This window comes from Dicentrarchus labrax, unplaced genomic scaffold (genome assembly GCF_905237075.1).
Source record: "Dicentrarchus labrax unplaced genomic scaffold, dlabrax2021, whole genome shotgun sequence".
Taxonomy (NCBI): domain Eukaryota; kingdom Metazoa; phylum Chordata; class Actinopteri; family Moronidae; genus Dicentrarchus; species Dicentrarchus labrax.
This window is the reverse complement of record NW_026136721.1, coordinates 20,689,175-20,708,277: the sequence shown is the minus strand read 5'-3', so window position 1 is coordinate 20,708,277 and position 19,103 is coordinate 20,689,175. Positions and strand designations below refer to the sequence as shown.

Genomic DNA, 19,103 nt, shown 5'->3' with positions numbered 1-19,103 from the left:
ATAATCATGAATAAAAATGCAGCCACACACACAAATACACACACAGCTCACAACACTCCATCAAATATTGCCTATTAGCTGCTTCTTGCCAACACCATGTAATGCCAGGTAGCAGACTGGTGCAACGTTTTAAAGTAGATGAAAGTGTGAACGTGAGCTCAACATGGACGTTAACCTGCTCTGACAAACAGAACTCAATGCACCACCATTGTAATAGTACGTTAAGGTGGAACCCACTGAAGGCAGCGTTAGCCAGCTTGCTGTGCCTCCTCACTGCAGGTTCACAATGTTCCCTTCCCTAAAACAAAGGCCCACTTTGGCCCTGGAACAGGACGCACTCCTATCCCTCTCTCTCTCTCTCTTCCCCCTGTTCCTCTCTCCCTCTCCCGCTCTCTCTCTCTCTCTCTCTCTCTCTCTCTCTCTCTCTCTCTCTCTCTCTCTCTCTGTCTCTCCCTCCCTGTCCATTTGTCTCCCTACTGGTTTCACTTAATAAGCTTCAAAGGTTTCTGGGCAACGTGGCTTTCAAAAAAAAAAGTTACCATGGCATTTTTTTGGCACACAGCATCTTCCCTCTAGCTGAGGATATGGGGTTGCCATGACATCAGTGGGCACCTTATAAAGCATACAATTGGGTATGTATGTGTGTGTGTGCGTGTTGGACATCTTGTGCCAACCTCGGCTAAATGCTTAGACACTGGTAGGAAACTCAGGACAGCGGCAAAGCCAGCAAGTTCAACTTTGCCCGCCAACTCATGCTTACAGACCACTATATCCCCCAACACAAATAAACAAATGCACACACTGCGAAAAGGACTCTCTTCTCCTTGTCTATTGAGTTCTGTCTTCGAAAGTTTGTATTTAATCGTACTGTTTCAATGCTTTTCAAACTGTATATGTATGATCATGAAATGAAAAACATAGCATAGCATGTTTTTGGCTTTGACATATTATTGATTAATAAACTCAATAACAAAGGAACTGTCTAAGAGTGAACAGCATACATGCATTCTCTGTGAGTACATCCTGTGTTTGTTTTGGTTAAACCAGAGAGTCTCAAATCCAAGTGCTAACTTTAAATTTGGCTCTGGATTTCCACTGATGGTTAATGTTTTCATACTGGCATCTTCCTTTGTTCCCGCTAATGTTTGTGTGTGTATGTGTGTGTGTGGGTCTGTGTGTGAATTTATCTTGTGCACTCCCATCCAAAGTAATTAACAGTGAGTGTAGAAGTAACCTGAAATTCCTAATCAGCAGTATACAGAGCTCACTGTGATGAATACAAACAAGCCACATCACCTATGCTAATAATTGTGTGTGTTTCTGTGTGTGTGTGTGTGTGTGTTTGTATTAAAGTAATATGGGCCTATGACTAATTCTTGTTTTTTTAATAGTCAAAAGGTCCCTTGACCTCAACGTTGCATATGCCCAAAGTGAACTACAACTTTGTGGTCTGGCTTCAGCAGCCACTGCATTTCAGCGCAACTGAGCCTCTACTAATGTGAAATGAATAGAAGCCAAGAGCAACTGTCTCTAAATTTGGCCAAATCTTTCTACACATAGAACAAAATTCTGATTTGATTTTAGGCTGCTTAAAGATATCCCTTTGCTAAACTGTGTAACATATAACCCCTATATTTTTTTCCAGTAACATAAAAGACAAAATTTTGCTTTTTGTCATTTCTTTGTTTCTATTTAAGCCAGTAAAATCTAAAAACAACCATCACATCATGACATAAACGGAATTATTGTTGTAAACCTTTTTTGAAAAACCAAGACCTGCTGATGACAGCCTAATTGTGGTCTATATGCTCTCACACATACATCCTACGGACAGGGCTTCTAGTGGCCTCTAGTGGTTTGTGTATGATGTTACTATGATGCTACATTTCATCAACAGATTCAATGGACCCTGAAGACAGCTGTGTCCCAAATCCACACTGCATACTAATTCCAGACAGTATACATACTAATTGTCATAGTATACTGTTTTAGCAGTTAGAAATATCAACATATTTTACCATTTTATACTCACTGGGAATTATACTTGTGACATCAGATGTGATTCTGAAACTTTGGCAGAAAAGACACAGCAAATTGATTTTCACAAAGAGACATCAAAATGTTTTCCAACATCTTTCTGAAGCTGTTTCACAACCATGCTCAACCTATTTACATTTGCATTGCATTGCATTATGGGAGTGTGCTATCCATCAACAGCACACTCAAAAGTCGACTGCATTTAGTTTACACGCTTTCTGCTTTTTTTTTGCTATTTTTGTGAACACACTAAAAGCCTGCTTAGAAATAGATTAGGACATTGTTTTATAAAGAGAGTGATGCAAGATTACACATTTCAAATATGCCTTCAATTATGGATGTGTACACGCTGACCTAAAGAATTCAAATAGTACATAAAAGTGCTTCTTCGTTCATGGACTTAGTCACCAAAAATAAAATTTTAGTGGTGAAATATTTGTCAGACAGAAACATAGCTTCATACATATGATATCACATTATATTCCAAATGAAAACGGACATGGGCTCCTGTTTGATTCCTAAAACACAAAACAACAAAGCTTTTTAATAGCCATCCATCAAGAAAAACTTCTTCTTAAACTTACTTAAACTAGGCCTTAAATTATCGTGTAATGAGCAATAAAATATTAAATGGACTTTGTGTTGAATCTCACCTAAATCACAAACAAGGCTTTTCTCTTTAGGAAGGACATTAAAGCCACATATTTATATAGCTAATGGTAATGTGCTGGGATGTAACTGTGCACACAGCTATCTTTGACCTAAGGCACAACATTAAATGAACCAGTATGTTCATAATTTGGGTTTAAAAAAACATCAACAGAATAACTTAAATCCCCCCAAAATGGTATTCAAAGCAAAAACTTTAGGCTTTATTTTGCACCTCCTAGAAAAACTATCATGCACCCAGTAAAGAGCTCACTGTGGATTTACTACCCGTTTTTGAAATATTAAGAAAATGAATGCTATGCACCTTCATTAGAATTTAAGTAAATGTTTGCATAATCTTGTGTTGTCCTCCGAGTTGTTCATTGAGCTCACGGTCACTCTCGTCTGCTCTCTGAAATGTTTGTGTGACCTTTTCCAAGCTACGAGGACTGTGGGTCATCTTGGGCTTTGCCAAAATTTGCTTTCGTCCCCAAAAAATGAAGAAAACGCTGTTTTATATAAATAAGTCAGGGCAAATTGATCTAATTGATAATGATTATCCAAATGTAAAATATTAGTTAAATATCAGACTTTCCTATAATGAGACAAATTCTGCTTTGTGGGTAAGACGTGATCAGGCCAATAAGAGGAAACGGAGGATTGGGAAGGCTTTGGGAAATAAGCCTCTGACAAGTTCTGCAATTGCAGTGGATGTATGCAGTACTAATCTCTGTTCAGCTTTGGTTCACCCCAGCACTATAAAACACCCTACAGAGCTCAGGTCATATAATTCTCCTAAAAAAATCCCTCCCTGGGACCCAGAACATGAGTTTAATAGTTATTCTTATTAGCTTGTACAACTGCTGGGAGCCTGCAAAATAAAATAGCTGTTTTTCTGTTGATCTGTTTACGCTCGCCTGAGGAACTTTACAACCAAAAGAGCCAAGCAAAAAAAAAAACCTTTCTCTCTCTCCCTCACAGCCAAAGTGGACTTATTATGTTACTGATGGCAGAATTCCCAGTGTGGAATTAGGACTTTGAGCTCCGATAACGTTCCTGAATCCCAGCATGGCACTGCTTTTACTGGTGGTGGTCACACACTGCTTTCTGTCTTGCCCTGAGCCAAACCAGCCGAGGAATTAGTCATTAATAGGGGGACAACTTCAGGCAGCTACTGTTTCCCATACTGATGAAGAAAGAATATAATTGTACAATGATCTTTGTGATGTGGGGGGTTCAGAAATGTTTCCCTCTGTGTTTTTGAGTGTGTGTGTGTGGTAGGTGAATGTTCTTAATCATATCTCTGCCCCTTTTGAGATATTTTGCATTAGTTTATGTGTGCCTTGGTTCCTGTCTGTCTGTTCCCCTGTCTCACACTGCTTCTATACCAGAAGAGACACCAGCTTTAGCTTTCAGTAACCTCCTTGCCCATTAAAAGCTTCCCTTCGTACCTCTTGTTCCTCGCCATTAGCAGTGTAGCCTCTGTGCCCCTATGTTGCCATGGTAAAACAATAGAGTGCAAATCTTCCAATCTCCTTAATGTTCACTAATCTAATGAGTGCGGTGGGGATATTAAGCAGATTGCTGAGCATTACGTTTTACCATTAGAGACACAGCCACTAGCAATTTCAGCACTTTTGGGCTGTTTTCCTCGAAAGCCCCCCCAAAAAATCTGATTTTACCGTTATTTCTCCAGTTTGATCCTATCGGCCTGCTGCGTCTTGGGTAGATTATGATTTGGCATAATGGAGAGTGTGGTTACTGCTGAGTGTGGGAGAAAGTGAGTGGGAGTATGTGTGACCGTACGTGTGTGTGTGTGTGTGTGTGTGTGTGTGTGTGTGTGTGTGTTTGTTTGACAGTGAGAGAGAAAGAAAATGGCATAATAACAAGCCAAGTTAATAAAGGGAAACAATTAGGACATAAAGGATTGACATGGCCCACAGATTTTAATGTTCTTGTCTGTCCTAATGAAATCCCCTCGACTATATCTGCTTCACACACACATACACACACACACCCACACACACACACACACACACACACACACACACACACACACACACACATATATAGATATGTACACACTCATTATAGTGGTCTCATTGCTTCCCTCAGGCTCTCTTGCCAGGTGTGGCTCCCACACACAGCCACACACAGATAAACATTCGCAAACACACACTCTCAGTCACACACGCAAACCAGGCCCTACAGGGCATTTTCCCTATCCTGGGACTGCACAATGGGCACTTTGTACACTCCCCCCACACCCCCAACTCCCCACCCCAGCCCTTACCATCAACCCCCCACCGGCTTCCAGCACATCCCTCTTTAAATGGGAGATTATGCAAATGAGCTCACACCACTGCGGCTCCCCACATATAAGTGATGTGCATTCAGTGAAATCTATAGTCTGTTTATGGGAGCATGTATGGGAGTCAGCACATGAATGTTTCTACTCACTGAGAGATGGATGTGGCCTTAATACACAGTCGACAACGTCCCAGGTGTTTGAACCATAGAATATTTCTCCTGACAATCACAAGCTGCAGCGATTTATTGCTCCTTCATGTTCTGCCTTTTTCTAAACTTCAAATACATATATATATTGCATATTTCTGCTTATGCCACAAAAAATATTCCTTAAGCTTGCAGGCTGATCTCTAGACTCACGACTGAGGAAATAAAAGAAATTTCTCTGATCTGCAGCAGCTGTGAGTGGACTGAGTGGAAAAGCACTTACAACATGGTGCTCGGAGCAAATTAATTGAACAAGAAGTCAAAAATGTATCATAGCCAAAAGACTATTATTGGTCTTAGAAGTGTTCAGATCCTTTAATGAAGTAAAAGTAGGAACACCACACCATACAAATACTTCATTACAAGTAAAAGTCCTGCATTAAAAATATTTCTTAGATAAAAATAGGCCACAGAAGTAGCCCCATTATTGTCAAAATATATTAAACTAAACCTATCACAAGTAAAAGTACTCATTAAGCAGATAAAAGCCTACGTCAATTATTATGGTACTGGATCATTATTATTGATCAGTTAAGATGTAAATGCTACTGGTTGAGATGGAACCCACTTAATTACTTCATATAGTAGTTAATTCTATGATAATACATCATATTTTATAAGCTGAACATTTGTTTTGCATGTAAAATTTGAATCCAAAAAATATAAGAAGTATAGCAGCTAATTGAAGGAAGTTTACAATATTTCCCTGTGAAATGTAGTGGAGTTGAAGTAGAAAGTAGTAAGATCAATACAAACACAGTTATTTAAGTAAAAGAAAATATAAATATAAGCACTAAAATGTACTTAAAGTATAACAAAAAACATACTCCTTAAGCAGAAAAATTGCTCCTGTCAGTTTTATATATTTATGAATCATATTATTGGATTATGATGAGTGATGCATTGAGGTACAGATCTAATTTGAATGTACATTCTACTAATGTATTTTATAAGCTCATATAAAGCGTTCATTTGCAATTTCATTTTGCAACTACAGCTGTTAAATAAATGTATTGGAGTATGATGAATACTCAAGTAAATACAAGTACCTCAACAAAGAACCTGAGTTAATGTATACTTAGTTAAATTCCACTAATTAATGAATTAATTATTTTGTTATTTACCAGGGACAAGGCACATTAATCAACATGGCAGTTTACACTTCAATGGAAATGTGCCTGAGTTAGTTAATTAGCTGATTTTCATTGCATAGTCCCTGGGCAGGTTATAATAAATTAGGCCCTAACGTCATCAATACAATGCTTCAACAAGTACTACAAAGATAGTGTAAAGGCACTGCCATAGATGAGGTGGTTTGGTTTTCCTTAAGCTATGTCTTACATTTATGTTTAAAGGTTAAGTAATCAGAGCTCTCTCTTAATTCAATAACTAGACAATTCCAGCAGTGGGTGGCTCTGACTGAGAGCACTGTCTGCCCAGACTTGCTACGTATGCGCTGTACAACACTGTGCCCCCGGGCAGATCTGCCATACATATCACTTTGATTGATCATTGATTCATCTTGTAGGCAGAAATAAAAAAATTTGAGGGAGAGATTTTGAGTAATATCTGGGTCCTCCGGTGAAGCCAGGTTAATTTAAGAAGGCGAGTAGGAACCACCCTCACTCCAAACATGAGAACATCTCTGTCAGGTAAAGCACAAGAGATGCAGCACGAGTGTGTGCAGTACAAACACAGAGAGAGACCACTGATACTCACTTAGGGTGCCGATTAAATTAGTGTGTAGACAGAGAAACACTAGAGATGAACATGCGTGTGTACACACAAACACACACCGCAGGCTTGTTACATACAGCAGTTAGGTTCGGGGTCAGGCTGGGACACAGGTTACCACAGGGTTAAAGCCTCGTGCACATGAGAAAAACAGCAGAAACAGATTTAAGAGAGAGGTGGATGCCAAGAGTGCCATCTGCTTTAGTTACCCCCCTTTCCAGTTTCCTCTCTCTCTCTCTCCTCTCCCATCCCTCCCCGGCTTTCTCCATCTTTGTTTCTCTGCTACATTCCCTTGTTCCCATCTCCCACTAAAGCCACATACATATTTTGTCAACAGCTAAATATTACCATTCATTATTTGTTTTCTACACTGCTGAAGCACTGATAATAAACTAAGATTGTATAGATACAAGGACGTGTGTGGGGGTGGGGAGAGGGGGGGTAAGATAAGTCCAAATCTGGCAACCGTCTCAAGTGTAATGACACCTCCATCTCTATGGAAAACCATCCCCTTTTGTCTTCACTTGCATGGGAGCTCTTTCTTTTTACTGTTTTGTTCCCAGAAAAACCCATGGAACATTTGCCAACATTTTTAAGAGCTGCGAAAAGCAGGATTTTTTTTTTCTGCTGGTTTTTTAAGTCTTCCACCTCGCAGGTGTTTCTTTTTAAGGCGTGCTCGACAATGCCAAGCTCGTCTTGGCTCGTCTTGAATGCCGCAGGCCTCAGGGGGGAGAGGAAAAAAAAAACAAGGTTGGAGAAATCTTATTGATTAGCAGTTGTCGCTTCCCTTTTCTTTATCTCACTATGGCTCTTCTTTTCTGCCTCACTCACTCTCAATCTCCAGACCACTTTTTAAGTTTTGATAGCAAAACGAGAAGCCTTTGTAGGACAGGCCAAGAAAAAAAAAAGAAGAGAAAAATAAGTCTTAACTATAACTTAAAACCCTCTGCTCTCTCACAGGAAGTGAATGGACTTGTGTCACAGATCAAAGCTGCAGCTTTAACTGAGAATTTTAAAATATTATATAAAGAGTGTTTATGCATTTGAGTGCGTGTACGTGTTTGTGAAGTCCAACTTGCTTGAGGCCTGAATGTGAGGCTTTTATTAAGTAGTGTCTAATTTCCCTCAGACCTTTAGGCTAAACATTAGTTTCATAAATGCTGTCAAAACTGATTTATGATGCACGCCTACATGTGATACAGGAAATGAAAAGAATAATCAATCTTATCTCATTCTGATGTTCTCATGTTTGTCTGATTAGTATTCTGTGGGTAATTGACACAATTGCAGCCAAAGCTCGGTTCATTAATGTTAAGACAGATTGCTGCTCGTTAGAGCCACCATGTGGTGCAAACACAAACAGCAGCCATCTTGCTGAAAGTGGAGTTGATGACTGTGTAAGCCATGTTTAGTCTTAACAAAATGTCATGTAAAAGTAATAACTACAATAAGTAATAATAAAACCTTGTTATTGCCCTTGAGAGAGAGGGAAAATGATTCAGGTTTATAAATTAGTGAGGGGGGGGGGCCAGAATAAACAGGTGGACTGCCAGTTAGGATCAGTGATACGCCGGCTGGATGGAAAGAAACACAGGACAAGAGGGAAGGGAGGGGGGCTCAGAGAGAAGGATGAAAAGAGGGAGCCGGGAAAGAAGTACCATCTGTTTTTTAGACACAAGGAAGATAAAAATGTGAGTAGCGCTCAGAGGCAGAATGTTAGTATAGGCTCAGGGTGTGAGAGGACTCCGCGTACAGGGGGAGGAAACTACAAGGGGCACAGAGAGGTAAGGGAGAGAGGGCAGATAAGAGGGAGGCGGACAGATGGAAGACAGGAAGATGAGAGAGGGAGAAAGAGTGAGTGAGAGAGGAGGAGAGGGGACCAGAGATTGGGTCTGGCAGCGGTGTGAGCGCACTGGGCACACTCACATCAGGAGGGGACATGACTCGACATGCCGGCTCAGCCCAGCTGGGTCAACGCTCTGCACTGCCATGTTGTTTTGGCTTGGCGCTCACTTCTCCTGCAAACACACACACACACACACACACACACACACACACACACACACACACAAGAGCACAAACTGACAAACACATCCAGTTACCCCAAGCTCGCTCCCTCATTCTCCCTCTCCCTGTCTCATATCTAGACACACACTCACTCACAAGCAAACACACACAAGCTCACACCCAAAATGCCATGGTTTTGGCTAGAGCCGGCCGGGCGGGCGAGGGCCCTGGACTAATGGAAACGCCAAACTCGTTACTCTAACGCTGGGTGACAAGGGCACCTTGGGCTGCAGATGTTCCTGCTGATGACAGATGGAGCCTGGCACTGCCAGGGGACAGTGGGCCAGGCCTGCGCCAGCTCCATGCCACCTGCACCCCTCCTCTGTACCCCTCTACACAAACTCAAACATGCACACACTCCCTCGCTTTCTCACTTGGCCTATCTCTCTTGAACACTGGTGCACTGCTCCCCCTCCCTCCCTTTTCTACCCCCACCTCCGATGTGTGTGTCTGTCTGTCTCTCTCTCAATCACTCTTCCTCTTTCTCTCTCACACACACTGGCATGCTACTCTTCCTCTCCTGCCCACTGTGAGGATGACTGTTTGTGGACAGATATCTATGACACTGGCAGAATGTGTTGGATAAATTGTGTCTCTATTGGTATTGATTCTATTAACAGACAGAGCACAAATCAGTATTTCATGACCATAATTCAAGATGAGGAAATTAGAAAACTGTTTTGTTGTGAAATGTCCACTGCAGCATCCTGATGAGCGCTGTGGCAAAATGAGTTAGCAATGTTTGCCGCACATTCTGTCAGTGCTATCTGATGACTGAGAGTAATCCATAGCCATTTCCACTTTTGAGCAGAAAGTGGATTCCAGATCAGCTAATGCATGATGGAGACTGTTTAATGATACCATTTATCTTCATGGAAGTGGTGACAGGCTTCTGGAGGTGATTTGCCGGCCTGGCTCAAAGAGACAGTCCACCAGGATAATTTGCTTGATGCTGCTGGTCGCCAGATTACCAAAGTGTGCTCAGCTGTAATTTTGATGATGGTGGTTTTCACGAGGCTTCTGAAAAACTGTCTCGAATGTCACTAGTGACGCTTTTCACAGTGTCACTATGTGAGGGACAGAAAATTAATGCAGTTTATCCTGCAAAAAGGTTTTATGGTTTAGTTTCACACATATTTAGTAATGTTTTATAACGAGCCACAACTGCATTTCTCAACGTAAGCTTCTGGTCGAGACAAATGCAGAATTGCAGACAAATAAAAGGGAAATGGGATGGAGTGAATGGACACATGGGGAAAACAGAGGGAGGTAAACCCAGGGTTCACATCAAAGACTTTTTCTCACAGAAAATATGATGAGATTCTGGAAAAGTGTTTGTACTACCATGCCAACTACAAATCCAGGAACATTGACTGTCAGTCTGGGAATCCAAGTGTTGAAAGAACACCAAGACACCAGAGATTCATATGTTTGCCGTTTCATAAATTTTGATAAATCTGACCAGGCCTGGTAGCCAAAGTTGTGTCTCCAGCTTGGCCCGGTGTGGTCTTTCCCACTGTTGGAATTTGTGGACTGTGATATTGAACTACTCTGTGATTAATGTGTATTTTGACATTGAAATCTTCTCAAGGTACTGTGAGTGGAGGACAACAATGTGCATAACCACCAAACCACTTAGCAAATTCCAGTGTTGCGTTGTTGTGGCTGAAGCTTTTTGGAGCCTTTTTCTGTGTTACATATGTCCCCCCCCCCCACATACACACACGCGGCACACACACACACACACACACACACACACACACACACACACACACACACACACACACACACACACACTTTCCCCACTTTTGCATCAATCCCTCCCCCGTTTTGCCCACTTCATCCAAAAACCATGTGTGGTGTGTCATTTCAACTCCCTCCACACTGAAGAAGGGCCCCTAACAAAACAAAACAATTATCTCTCCCCTCGTTAGGACCTGGCTCGTATCCGCTCTCTCTATTTAACTCCCCTCTTTCTCCTGCCGGACCCGGCCTTCGCTCTTTCCCTTCCATAGCTGTCTCTGTGACAATAAGTTGAGCTGAGGGTCTCTTAAGTGCTTCTGGAGTGGAGCAGTTAGCAGATTTTAGGCTTCATGTTTCTTTTAAAGGCCTCAGCAGGAGCAGAGGTGCAGGGTGGTTGTGGCATGAAGGGGAGGGTGAGGTGCCCATGAGAGGAAGATTAAGGGAAGGCAGGAGAGCGAAGTAGAGCAATGGATGATGGCATGTAGTGGTACGAGGTGGGCGATGTGTACTGGTGAAGAGGAAGAGGAATGGATGGGTTGGCAGCAGGCGGGTGAGCAGGTTTCTCCGTGCCAGCTCTTAATTACTTTAATTGGAGTCATTAGCTAAGTGAGCATGAGAGACATCACCTGCATGGCATGCAGGACCGCACCTGCCACAGCGACATTGCTATCATCATCACCCTCCAGCAGAGGGTTTACTGACAGCTCAACACTCACACACTGATGCTTCCATGCTGAGGCTACAGTCAGTACAAGTACAGTCGGACACACGACTGAACTGAACAAATGAATATACAAATATCGTTATATATACATTTGTTATCAAGGCAAGTGGTCAGAAAGTCAAATATCTGCCTCCTAAACTGCCAGACCATTCCTTTGGAAGCATCAGGAAATTTGAATATATAACCCCCAAAGAAAACATACTGTTCACAGTTAAATAATGGTATGTGCATTTAGTGTACTTTTTTGGTTTGGTTTATTGACATCTTTTTAATATAATTATAATAATACAACATATCAGACTCATCAGGGATAGACCAATACAGTCCTGGACTTATTTTCCTTGTTATCTCTATTGTTTACACAGTCCTCCAACCTTTATCAAGACAGAGAGAGGCATTCAAACTCTGATATTAATATTTATTTGAAAATAAGAACTAAGGACCCAGAAAACCTAATCAAACAACTGATAATATTTATATACGGTATTTTAGAAAACACACATGGTAAAAGGTATCATAGATTTAAAAAAAAATTGGATATCTTTTCCAAAGTTATTATTTATTATAAGATTCCCTTTAAAAATACATTGAAAGAAAACTGGATTCATATAACTCTGTTGACGCCTCATATTAGCTGTGGATTGTGGATTTTGTCTCCCATCACTTACACTGAGTGCATTAAGGAATCTTTTAATGACCAGTATAAACGCATGGAATAATTACAGTCAGCAAAGTATGTGAAGTATGTAAAGTAAAGTATGAGGCTCAAGTCAGTCATGAGAAATAACACAATATATTAATCTAAAGTTCCATAACATTTTTCAAACAACTGTAAAAAAGTACAATAAAATTCACAACAACATGCTCTGATTTATCTTTCTTTTTTAACAAAGTGCTTCCTTTAAAGGACCAGTGCGTAAGATTTAGTGGCATCTGGAAATGAAGTTGCAACCAAGTGAATACAGCTTGCCTTCCAAGCGTGTAGGAGAAAAAGGCAAAAAATGTGAACACTCGGATCCACAGCTATTGTTTGCTTTGTCCCTTCTGGGCTACTGTGGAAACATGGCGGTTTAATATGGAGGACGCCACAGAGGAGGACCCACGACCTCTGTGATAAAAATGGCTGATTATTTTATTCAGGTGATTATACACAAATAACAACATATTTATGAATATTATGTTTCATTTCTGCCAATAGATCCTCCTAAATGTAACACACTAGACCTTTAACACATGTTATCAAAGTCCATGTCAAATCTCCAGAGGTTCAACGTCTGGTTATTTATTTCACTCTGTTACGAAAGATAAAATCCACCTTCACCTGATGTAACCTCACATTAAGCAGCGTAGGAGGTGGATAGCCCGGGGGAGACGGAGAGTGGAAGATCGCTGTACGCATATGGATCTACAGGAGAACATCTGTTGTCTTCATTATAGCTGTGATGTGACTGCCAGTGTCCAGTCAGCAAACATCTAACTCACACAAAGACAAAAAGGTATACACACACACACACACACACACACACACACACACACACACACATAGGCCTTAACATTGATCTATTTAATTCTAAACACACTAGTCGTAGTGGTAGTGATAGGACCAGATACTAAAACCACTGTAGGATTATTTCCAATGACAAACTTTGATGTTGTCCGCAGGCTACACCTTTCTCTGTCCTCCTCAGCACCCAACAGACAGCCTGGCAGGCGAGCTGGCAGCCAAGCAGAATGGCAGTAGACTGGCAGGCTTAGCCCGGGGCAGCATCTCCTGCAGAGCCAACTCTGACCAGCTGGTCCAGACTAACACCACAGAGTGGGCATGTACCACCGTATCAGTGGGGAGGTAGATGTTAGCTGTGGTCCAGACACCCTCACACCTAGAGCCTGACACCTACAGCAGTAAACCTGTATCAGTGGGATTTAGGTGAGAAGACTCTGTCTGGTCTATGACTTAACAGGTCGTCACATTTCTCCTGGCGTACCCTGTCACCATCCCAATTTCTTTCCAGGGAGTGCATTATGGACCCCTGTTCGCTCTCACATGCTAATGCCAGATCTAGGAGCCTGATCCGCAGTCCAGTCTGGTCCAATCTACCATGACGGTTTAGCTCCAGCAGAGCCCCAAGCGGCTGGGGAAAATCTGGTGGCCCTTCCTCTTCCAGCACTGTTCAGCTAGTAAGTTAGCTTAGCACTGTTTGGTCCACTTAGCCGTAGCTATAGATACAGAGGGACTCACAGGAAGTCAGGAATGAGAGGTGTACAGCATCAAGATGATGTAGCCTAGGATATTTGTTTTCAAGCCAATTAAGCCACAAAGAACCACAGTAAGCACTTCTCACGGTTAATTAACCGTATTTACCAGTCTAGAAAAAACATTTTTCAAAGAAAAACTTCTAAGGAAATATGCAAATATCTTCATCATACATCCATCATCATTTCAGTTTCCCCTTGATACACCTTGATTGACCTGATATCATTTGAGTCCACTCCCCCCACCTCCATCATGCACACCTCCCAACCATTTCTATGTCAGTTAAAAGGCCTACACACACAGAGAAAGAGCAGGCAGCTCATTGTGCGTTTTAAAGCGCTAACTAGGCCACTTAGCACCCCGTGACGCTGATCTGATCCCCGAGGCGCTGAACTTGGCAGCGGGCCCTCCTCCTTTCGCTCTTTCCTTTACCCTCGCCATGGGAACCAGGCCATCCTTAATGACGCAGGAGTGCTCCGCCGGATCCCACAATGCAAAGGGGGCTGACATCTGTCTTGCTAAGTGGTGCACTCTCTTGTGCACCTTGTTTGTTCAATCAACAACCCCCCCTCCCAACCCCCTCCACTATGCCCATTTTCTTTTTTTAACTCCTTTTTTTCAGAAAAAAAGACAAAAGATTGGAAAAAGAGAGGTACAGAGTTTGGAAAGAATAGACAGTGAGATAGTGAGAACATGACACTCCCTTCTCAGCCATCATCACACGCACAACAGCACAGTGGGTAGATTATTACAGATAGCAAATGCACCATTGTATAATGGCAGAGATGGATGATGAAAAACAGTACAGTTTTACTTATGAATTACTCAGATATTGGTATTTTGCAAACAACTTTCTTCACTATGAGGAACAGGAATTTAAAAAGCAGTCAGCCTGGCTGTATAAGCCTCCCAACCTCTCCACCTTCTGCATATTTAGAAAAAACAAGTGCCTGATTAAAAGTGGCCCCTAATTCCTCATAGTTAAGACCGGGCAAATATTTGTCCCATCAATCTTGGAAAATATAGCCATCAACCCAAGATGTTAATCACATGCTAATGGAATCCAAGGGACTCAATGCACCCCCGTAGCGCAATGAACGCTTTCACTTTTTCAGAAAGCCCACGTGAATGCAAATAGCCATCTAAACAGTCATTTTGACAGCATGCCAAGGCAACGTAAAGAGCCCCCTTCTTTATGCTCCTCTGGGAATGTATGTAGGGATGTGTGGGATGAGTTCACTTTACCAGGCCCAGGTGCCAGGGTATAAATGAATAATAGGTTTTATGGGCCCTAACTGAAAAAAAAGCACATACACACATAATCACACATGCCCACTCGCTCAAGTGCATCTGTGGTGAAGGATGTTCAAATTCCCACAACTACACTGAAAAGAGATTGGGCATGAGAATAGGTGGTTCCTATACATAATTCAGGGGTCCATGCTGAAACAATTATGTTTGCTTACTGCTAAGTACCCGTGCTCAATAGCTCGTTTGCTCTCTAGTTTGGTGCTTTCAGATGTAAGTGCTATGTGCTAAAAGTCGGTGGAACATGGCTTTTTAATAAAATATAGAAGCTGACACTTGAGCGCTTGAATACAAGAGTGGGTTGAAAAAAAACAACAAATGCTCTTCATGTTTTTACTTGAGCTTTGCATGCAAACTAAATTGCACTTGTAAATCTAACAGTGTTGGTAGAAAACTAATTAGCAAGCCAGGCAAAAGGAATGTGGACAAATAGGACATTTTAATGACGGTTTTACAGATTACAATATTTCTGTTTAGATTCATTCATTCAACACATTAACACAAGTCCAATGTGGACATTTCCATCTGTTGCAACAGAAAATTGCATGACTAATATATAGCTCATTTTGTCATCAATCAATGGTGGAAAAACACCAGAAAGTTTTACTCTGAATAAACGCAAATTCAGCCTCAAATACAAATTTAAATACACATACAACTTCATATGTAATACTGGTTACAAGTGTCTAAATAATTATCACACGTCCATATCTTGACAGTGAAGTCAGTCCAAATGGTGTCTCTCTATTCTGTTATTTAAACTGTAGCAAATCACGGAAGGAAATAAATATATCATGTATTTTTGTTACAACAGGTGTGTGGAAGCTCCAGCCTCAGCTCTCTTTTCCTCGCGACTCGTCTCACACTTGCACTCCTCCACCACCATCACTCGTCTCTCCCTGACCTCGGCTCCACAGCGCAGGGGCACGACCACAGTGTGAGCTTTGGATGGGGCGCAGCGGGAGCAGGGGGCCCGGTGGTTAAGGGCCCCCATCCCAGTACTACCCAGACCTGCAAACTCCCCTTCGGATGGGACAAACAGGGAGCTGCACTGGCCGAAACACAGCTTGTTGTGCACTGTTACTGTGTCGCATCCATCGGCTGTTACACGCTGGGAGGGGAACAGAGAGGGGCAAGATTAGACTAAACATCACAGCAATATTGTCAGTCTTAATTTACGTGAGGATGTAAAAATCAACACTTTGTGTTTATGTAATACTATGCCATCACAGCGAATCCTCCAACAGAGCCATGATGAGCTTTATGAGTGAACAGACATGTCTCTTATTGTCAATGAAACAGTTCCTAACATTGCTGTGTAAAGAATCACTCTTTTTAATGGTCTTGCTCATGCATTGCACAGACATCTATTTGGCAGAGAATGGAATTGAAATCCTGGCATTAAACATGATAGAAAAATCTTAGCCTCTTACCTGAATGAAAGGTACCGCAGAGCACGTCTGCTTAGTGTCCTTCAGGTTGACTGGCAGAGACATGGTCATCTTCTCTCCTTTATGTATTGCTTTCTGCCACATCTGCAGGCCTTGCCTGTTCTTTAGTTCCATCTCAGTGGGGCTTTTAGGGTGCAGGTGGTGCAGTGGACTCACTGGGGTCTTGGGGGCAGAGGCTGGACCTGGACGCCCATGAGACAAGAAAGCAGGGAAGGACAATCTGGAGCTGAGGGAGGGGGCTCTTCTTGGGGTCAGTCCCCTTCTGAAGAACCCTGACTGGGCCAGGGCACGAGGGTCCAGCTGCACAACCTTAACTATTCCCCGGACCTGTTCATCCGGTCCGACGCCAGATGATTCAAATTCGATTTTTGACCCTTTCACAATGTTGTCAAAAATATTATGAGGGAATGTAAAAGCTACAGCTGCCCAACTTGACAAAAAGACAAGGCTGACAACGAATGCCATTCTTTGACACAGAAAGGGATGCTTCTCAGAACAAAAAATAGAAATTATGCAATGGATTTTCAAACCCCGATTAAACAATTAAAGAAGTTACAGCAAAAGTTAACAAAAATTTGTTTTGAAAAAATCTCTGGCTGTTGGTATGGTCCAAGGTTCCAAATGGCAACCTTGCTGTCAGTGCTTTGTCAGTCTGATGGAGGGAGTCTTTTATATTGGCAGCTGCCAGTTCTCACCTGTGCCTTAATGCAAAGAAGGTGTCGCAATTCCCACACCAGACCAGACATCACACCAAGCTTATAACTCCAGGTCGTGGATGGTCGCCAGACTGAGAGGATTTCAGTTTCAAGGTGAGCGTTAAAAAAAATGGTCATAAAAAATATATCTGAAGAAGGAATTTGATCCTTGGAGTTCAAAATAATGTCATCCGGGGCTAATTCCATGGATACTGATTACTTGTAGCTATGGATTTTAGTTATCTAGATCACTTTCATTTATTATTTATTTATTTTATTCATTACGTTTTTTAAATCTAGAGTAAATTTTTGAAAAACAGGAAATGAAAAAAAAATGTCAGCCGCCAGAACAGCTTGAGTGCTCCTTTACCTAGATTCTTCCTGTCCCTGCACTACAGGAGGTCTGAACACCATTCTTCCAAAAGATTTTTCCTCATTTGATGTTTTGATGATATTTGTGGAGAGCGCTGCACAACATTTCATCTCCCATTAGTGTTGGTTGAGCTCCTGTGACTTTGAAGACCATAGCATATAATTCACATCCTATTCCATTATATTCATTTCAAGTCACAATCAACAAGCAAACTTTGATTTCTTTTGCATCCTGCTAGTAATTAAAGATTATTTGAAATTTGTTTTCAGCAATGTCATAAAAAAGTAGAATATGCTCAAAACATGCACAGAGGAAATGTTTTACTAAATTAAAACAATTTTGCTATAGCTTGAGGAAGACTGATACTATCTAGTCAACAGCTTCTTATTAAGCAGGTGTTTTTATTACCTTCGGCTGTAAAACAATAATGAGTTTATGTTCTCTGTGTAAACAAGCCATCTCCTGTCCATTTATTCCCACAAGCATCTTCTCAGCCTCCCCCTTGACATCCCATCATTACACCATTAGACTTCAGTGTGCTCTGTCACCCGTGACCTGATCACACACTCGCTACTGGCCGACTGGCTGACAATGTTATAATAGAAAGGGTGTTTGACTTTCTCATAGAGACCTTGATGTTAAGAGGCACTTTTCCTCATTGCCTCTTTCTCCAGGTCTGTTTCCCATCAACCACTTAACATTATGGTCGAGATAGCTGCAAGGATGGGAAACGTAAATGACTCATCGTCTCTAATCTGAAGACTTCCTCATCTACTCTGACCTGGGACATTGACACACTGGTTGCTGAGGCCTCTTCCAGCTTTACTGAGTAATAACAATATTTGTAGTAATGTGCTGAATGCATGTGAGCATTGTGAAAATTACTTTCTCTAGCTGCAGAATAAATGTTTTCCACAAGAGGGCAGAGTTGACAAAGTATTATCTCCCCTGCCTGAATAAATACCACCTTACAGGATTCTTACAGGACAGGTTGTTTCAAAAAAAGACTGTACTGTAATGTTGACTTTTTTCTTTTTACATTGCAAAGCCTCGGTGATAACTTTGGAAACATGAATGTTCCTGCTGCAGTTTCACACTGGGATTTAACACAATTTAATTTGGCAGTTTAAAGGCAGCCTTCAAAATTATGATGAATCCTTCTTTCAGAAAAAGGAAACTCAGTTTATTCAGTCAAATAGTTTGTGAAAAACTAAAAAAGGGTCAAAAACCTTCTTCCTCTCAGAATTATTGACCAGTTTTGCAGAACTACCTGCTTCTGCTTCTGTAGCCAAGAGAAATAAAGTAAATAAAACCAGATAAAAAGCATGCATGGTGTAAAGTATACATTAGTATAAAGGTATATCAGTACAAAACTGATCAGGAAACTATTGTGTGCTGAGCCCCCATTGTCAAAACAGCTGAATGCCAGGCTGAACCTGTGCCACACCTCCATCCAGGAGGTATATTTGGTAATCTATCTGGCCTCCTTCCAACCCATTACTGATAGTCCGGTAGCCTCTGGACAGGGTATGGCTCTTCAGCACACTGCTTT

The 19,103-nt window shown here is 41.6% G+C and overlaps 1 protein-coding gene and 2 long non-coding RNA genes across 11 annotated transcripts in view; 2 read left to right on the top strand and 1 right to left on the bottom strand.

The window, feature by feature from the left end:
- The window catches only part of LOC127354172 (uncharacterized), a 15,075-nt gene extending 13,706 nt beyond the window's left edge, over positions 1-1,369 (top strand). For all 8 annotated transcript variants that reach the window (XR_007881477.1, XR_007881476.1, XR_007881474.1 and 5 more), the window contains one exon: positions 1-1,369. This exon is cut by the window's left edge and continues 3,386 nt beyond it. This is a non-coding gene — a long non-coding RNA (uncharacterized LOC127354172).
- An 11,379-nt stretch (positions 1,370-12,748) lies between these two features.
- On the top strand, positions 12,749-15,994 carry LOC127354176 (uncharacterized). Of its 2 annotated transcripts, none has more exons than XR_007881484.1 (3): positions 12,749-12,966; positions 13,133-13,397; positions 15,847-15,994. It is a non-coding gene; the product is annotated as an uncharacterized LOC127354176 (long non-coding RNA). The 2 variants fall into 2 exon arrangements; XR_007881483.1 differs by lacking the exon at positions 15,847-15,994 and adding an exon at positions 13,483-13,630.
- dand5 (DAN domain family, member 5) lies at positions 15,471-17,043 on the bottom strand. The gene is made up of 2 exons (XM_051383887.1): positions 16,466-17,043; positions 15,471-16,143 (listed from the first exon to the last, which is right to left on the bottom strand). Exons 1-2 carry the CDS (start codon positions 16,946-16,948, stop codon positions 15,838-15,840), a joined length of 789 nt encoding a protein of 262 aa, XP_051239847.1. The 5' UTR covers positions 16,949-17,043; the 3' UTR covers positions 15,471-15,837.
- Positions 17,044-19,103: the final 2,060 nt, after the last annotated feature.

Coding starts and splice junctions, on each gene's coding strand:
- dand5 (XM_051383887.1), bottom strand. CDS start 16,948: ATGGCATTCGTTGTCAGCCTTGTCTTTTTGTCAAGTTGGGCAGCTGTA. Junction 16,144..16,465: donor CTGCGGTACCTTTCATTCAG/GTAAGAGGCTAA, acceptor TTCCCCTCCCAG/CGTGTAACAGCCGATGGATG.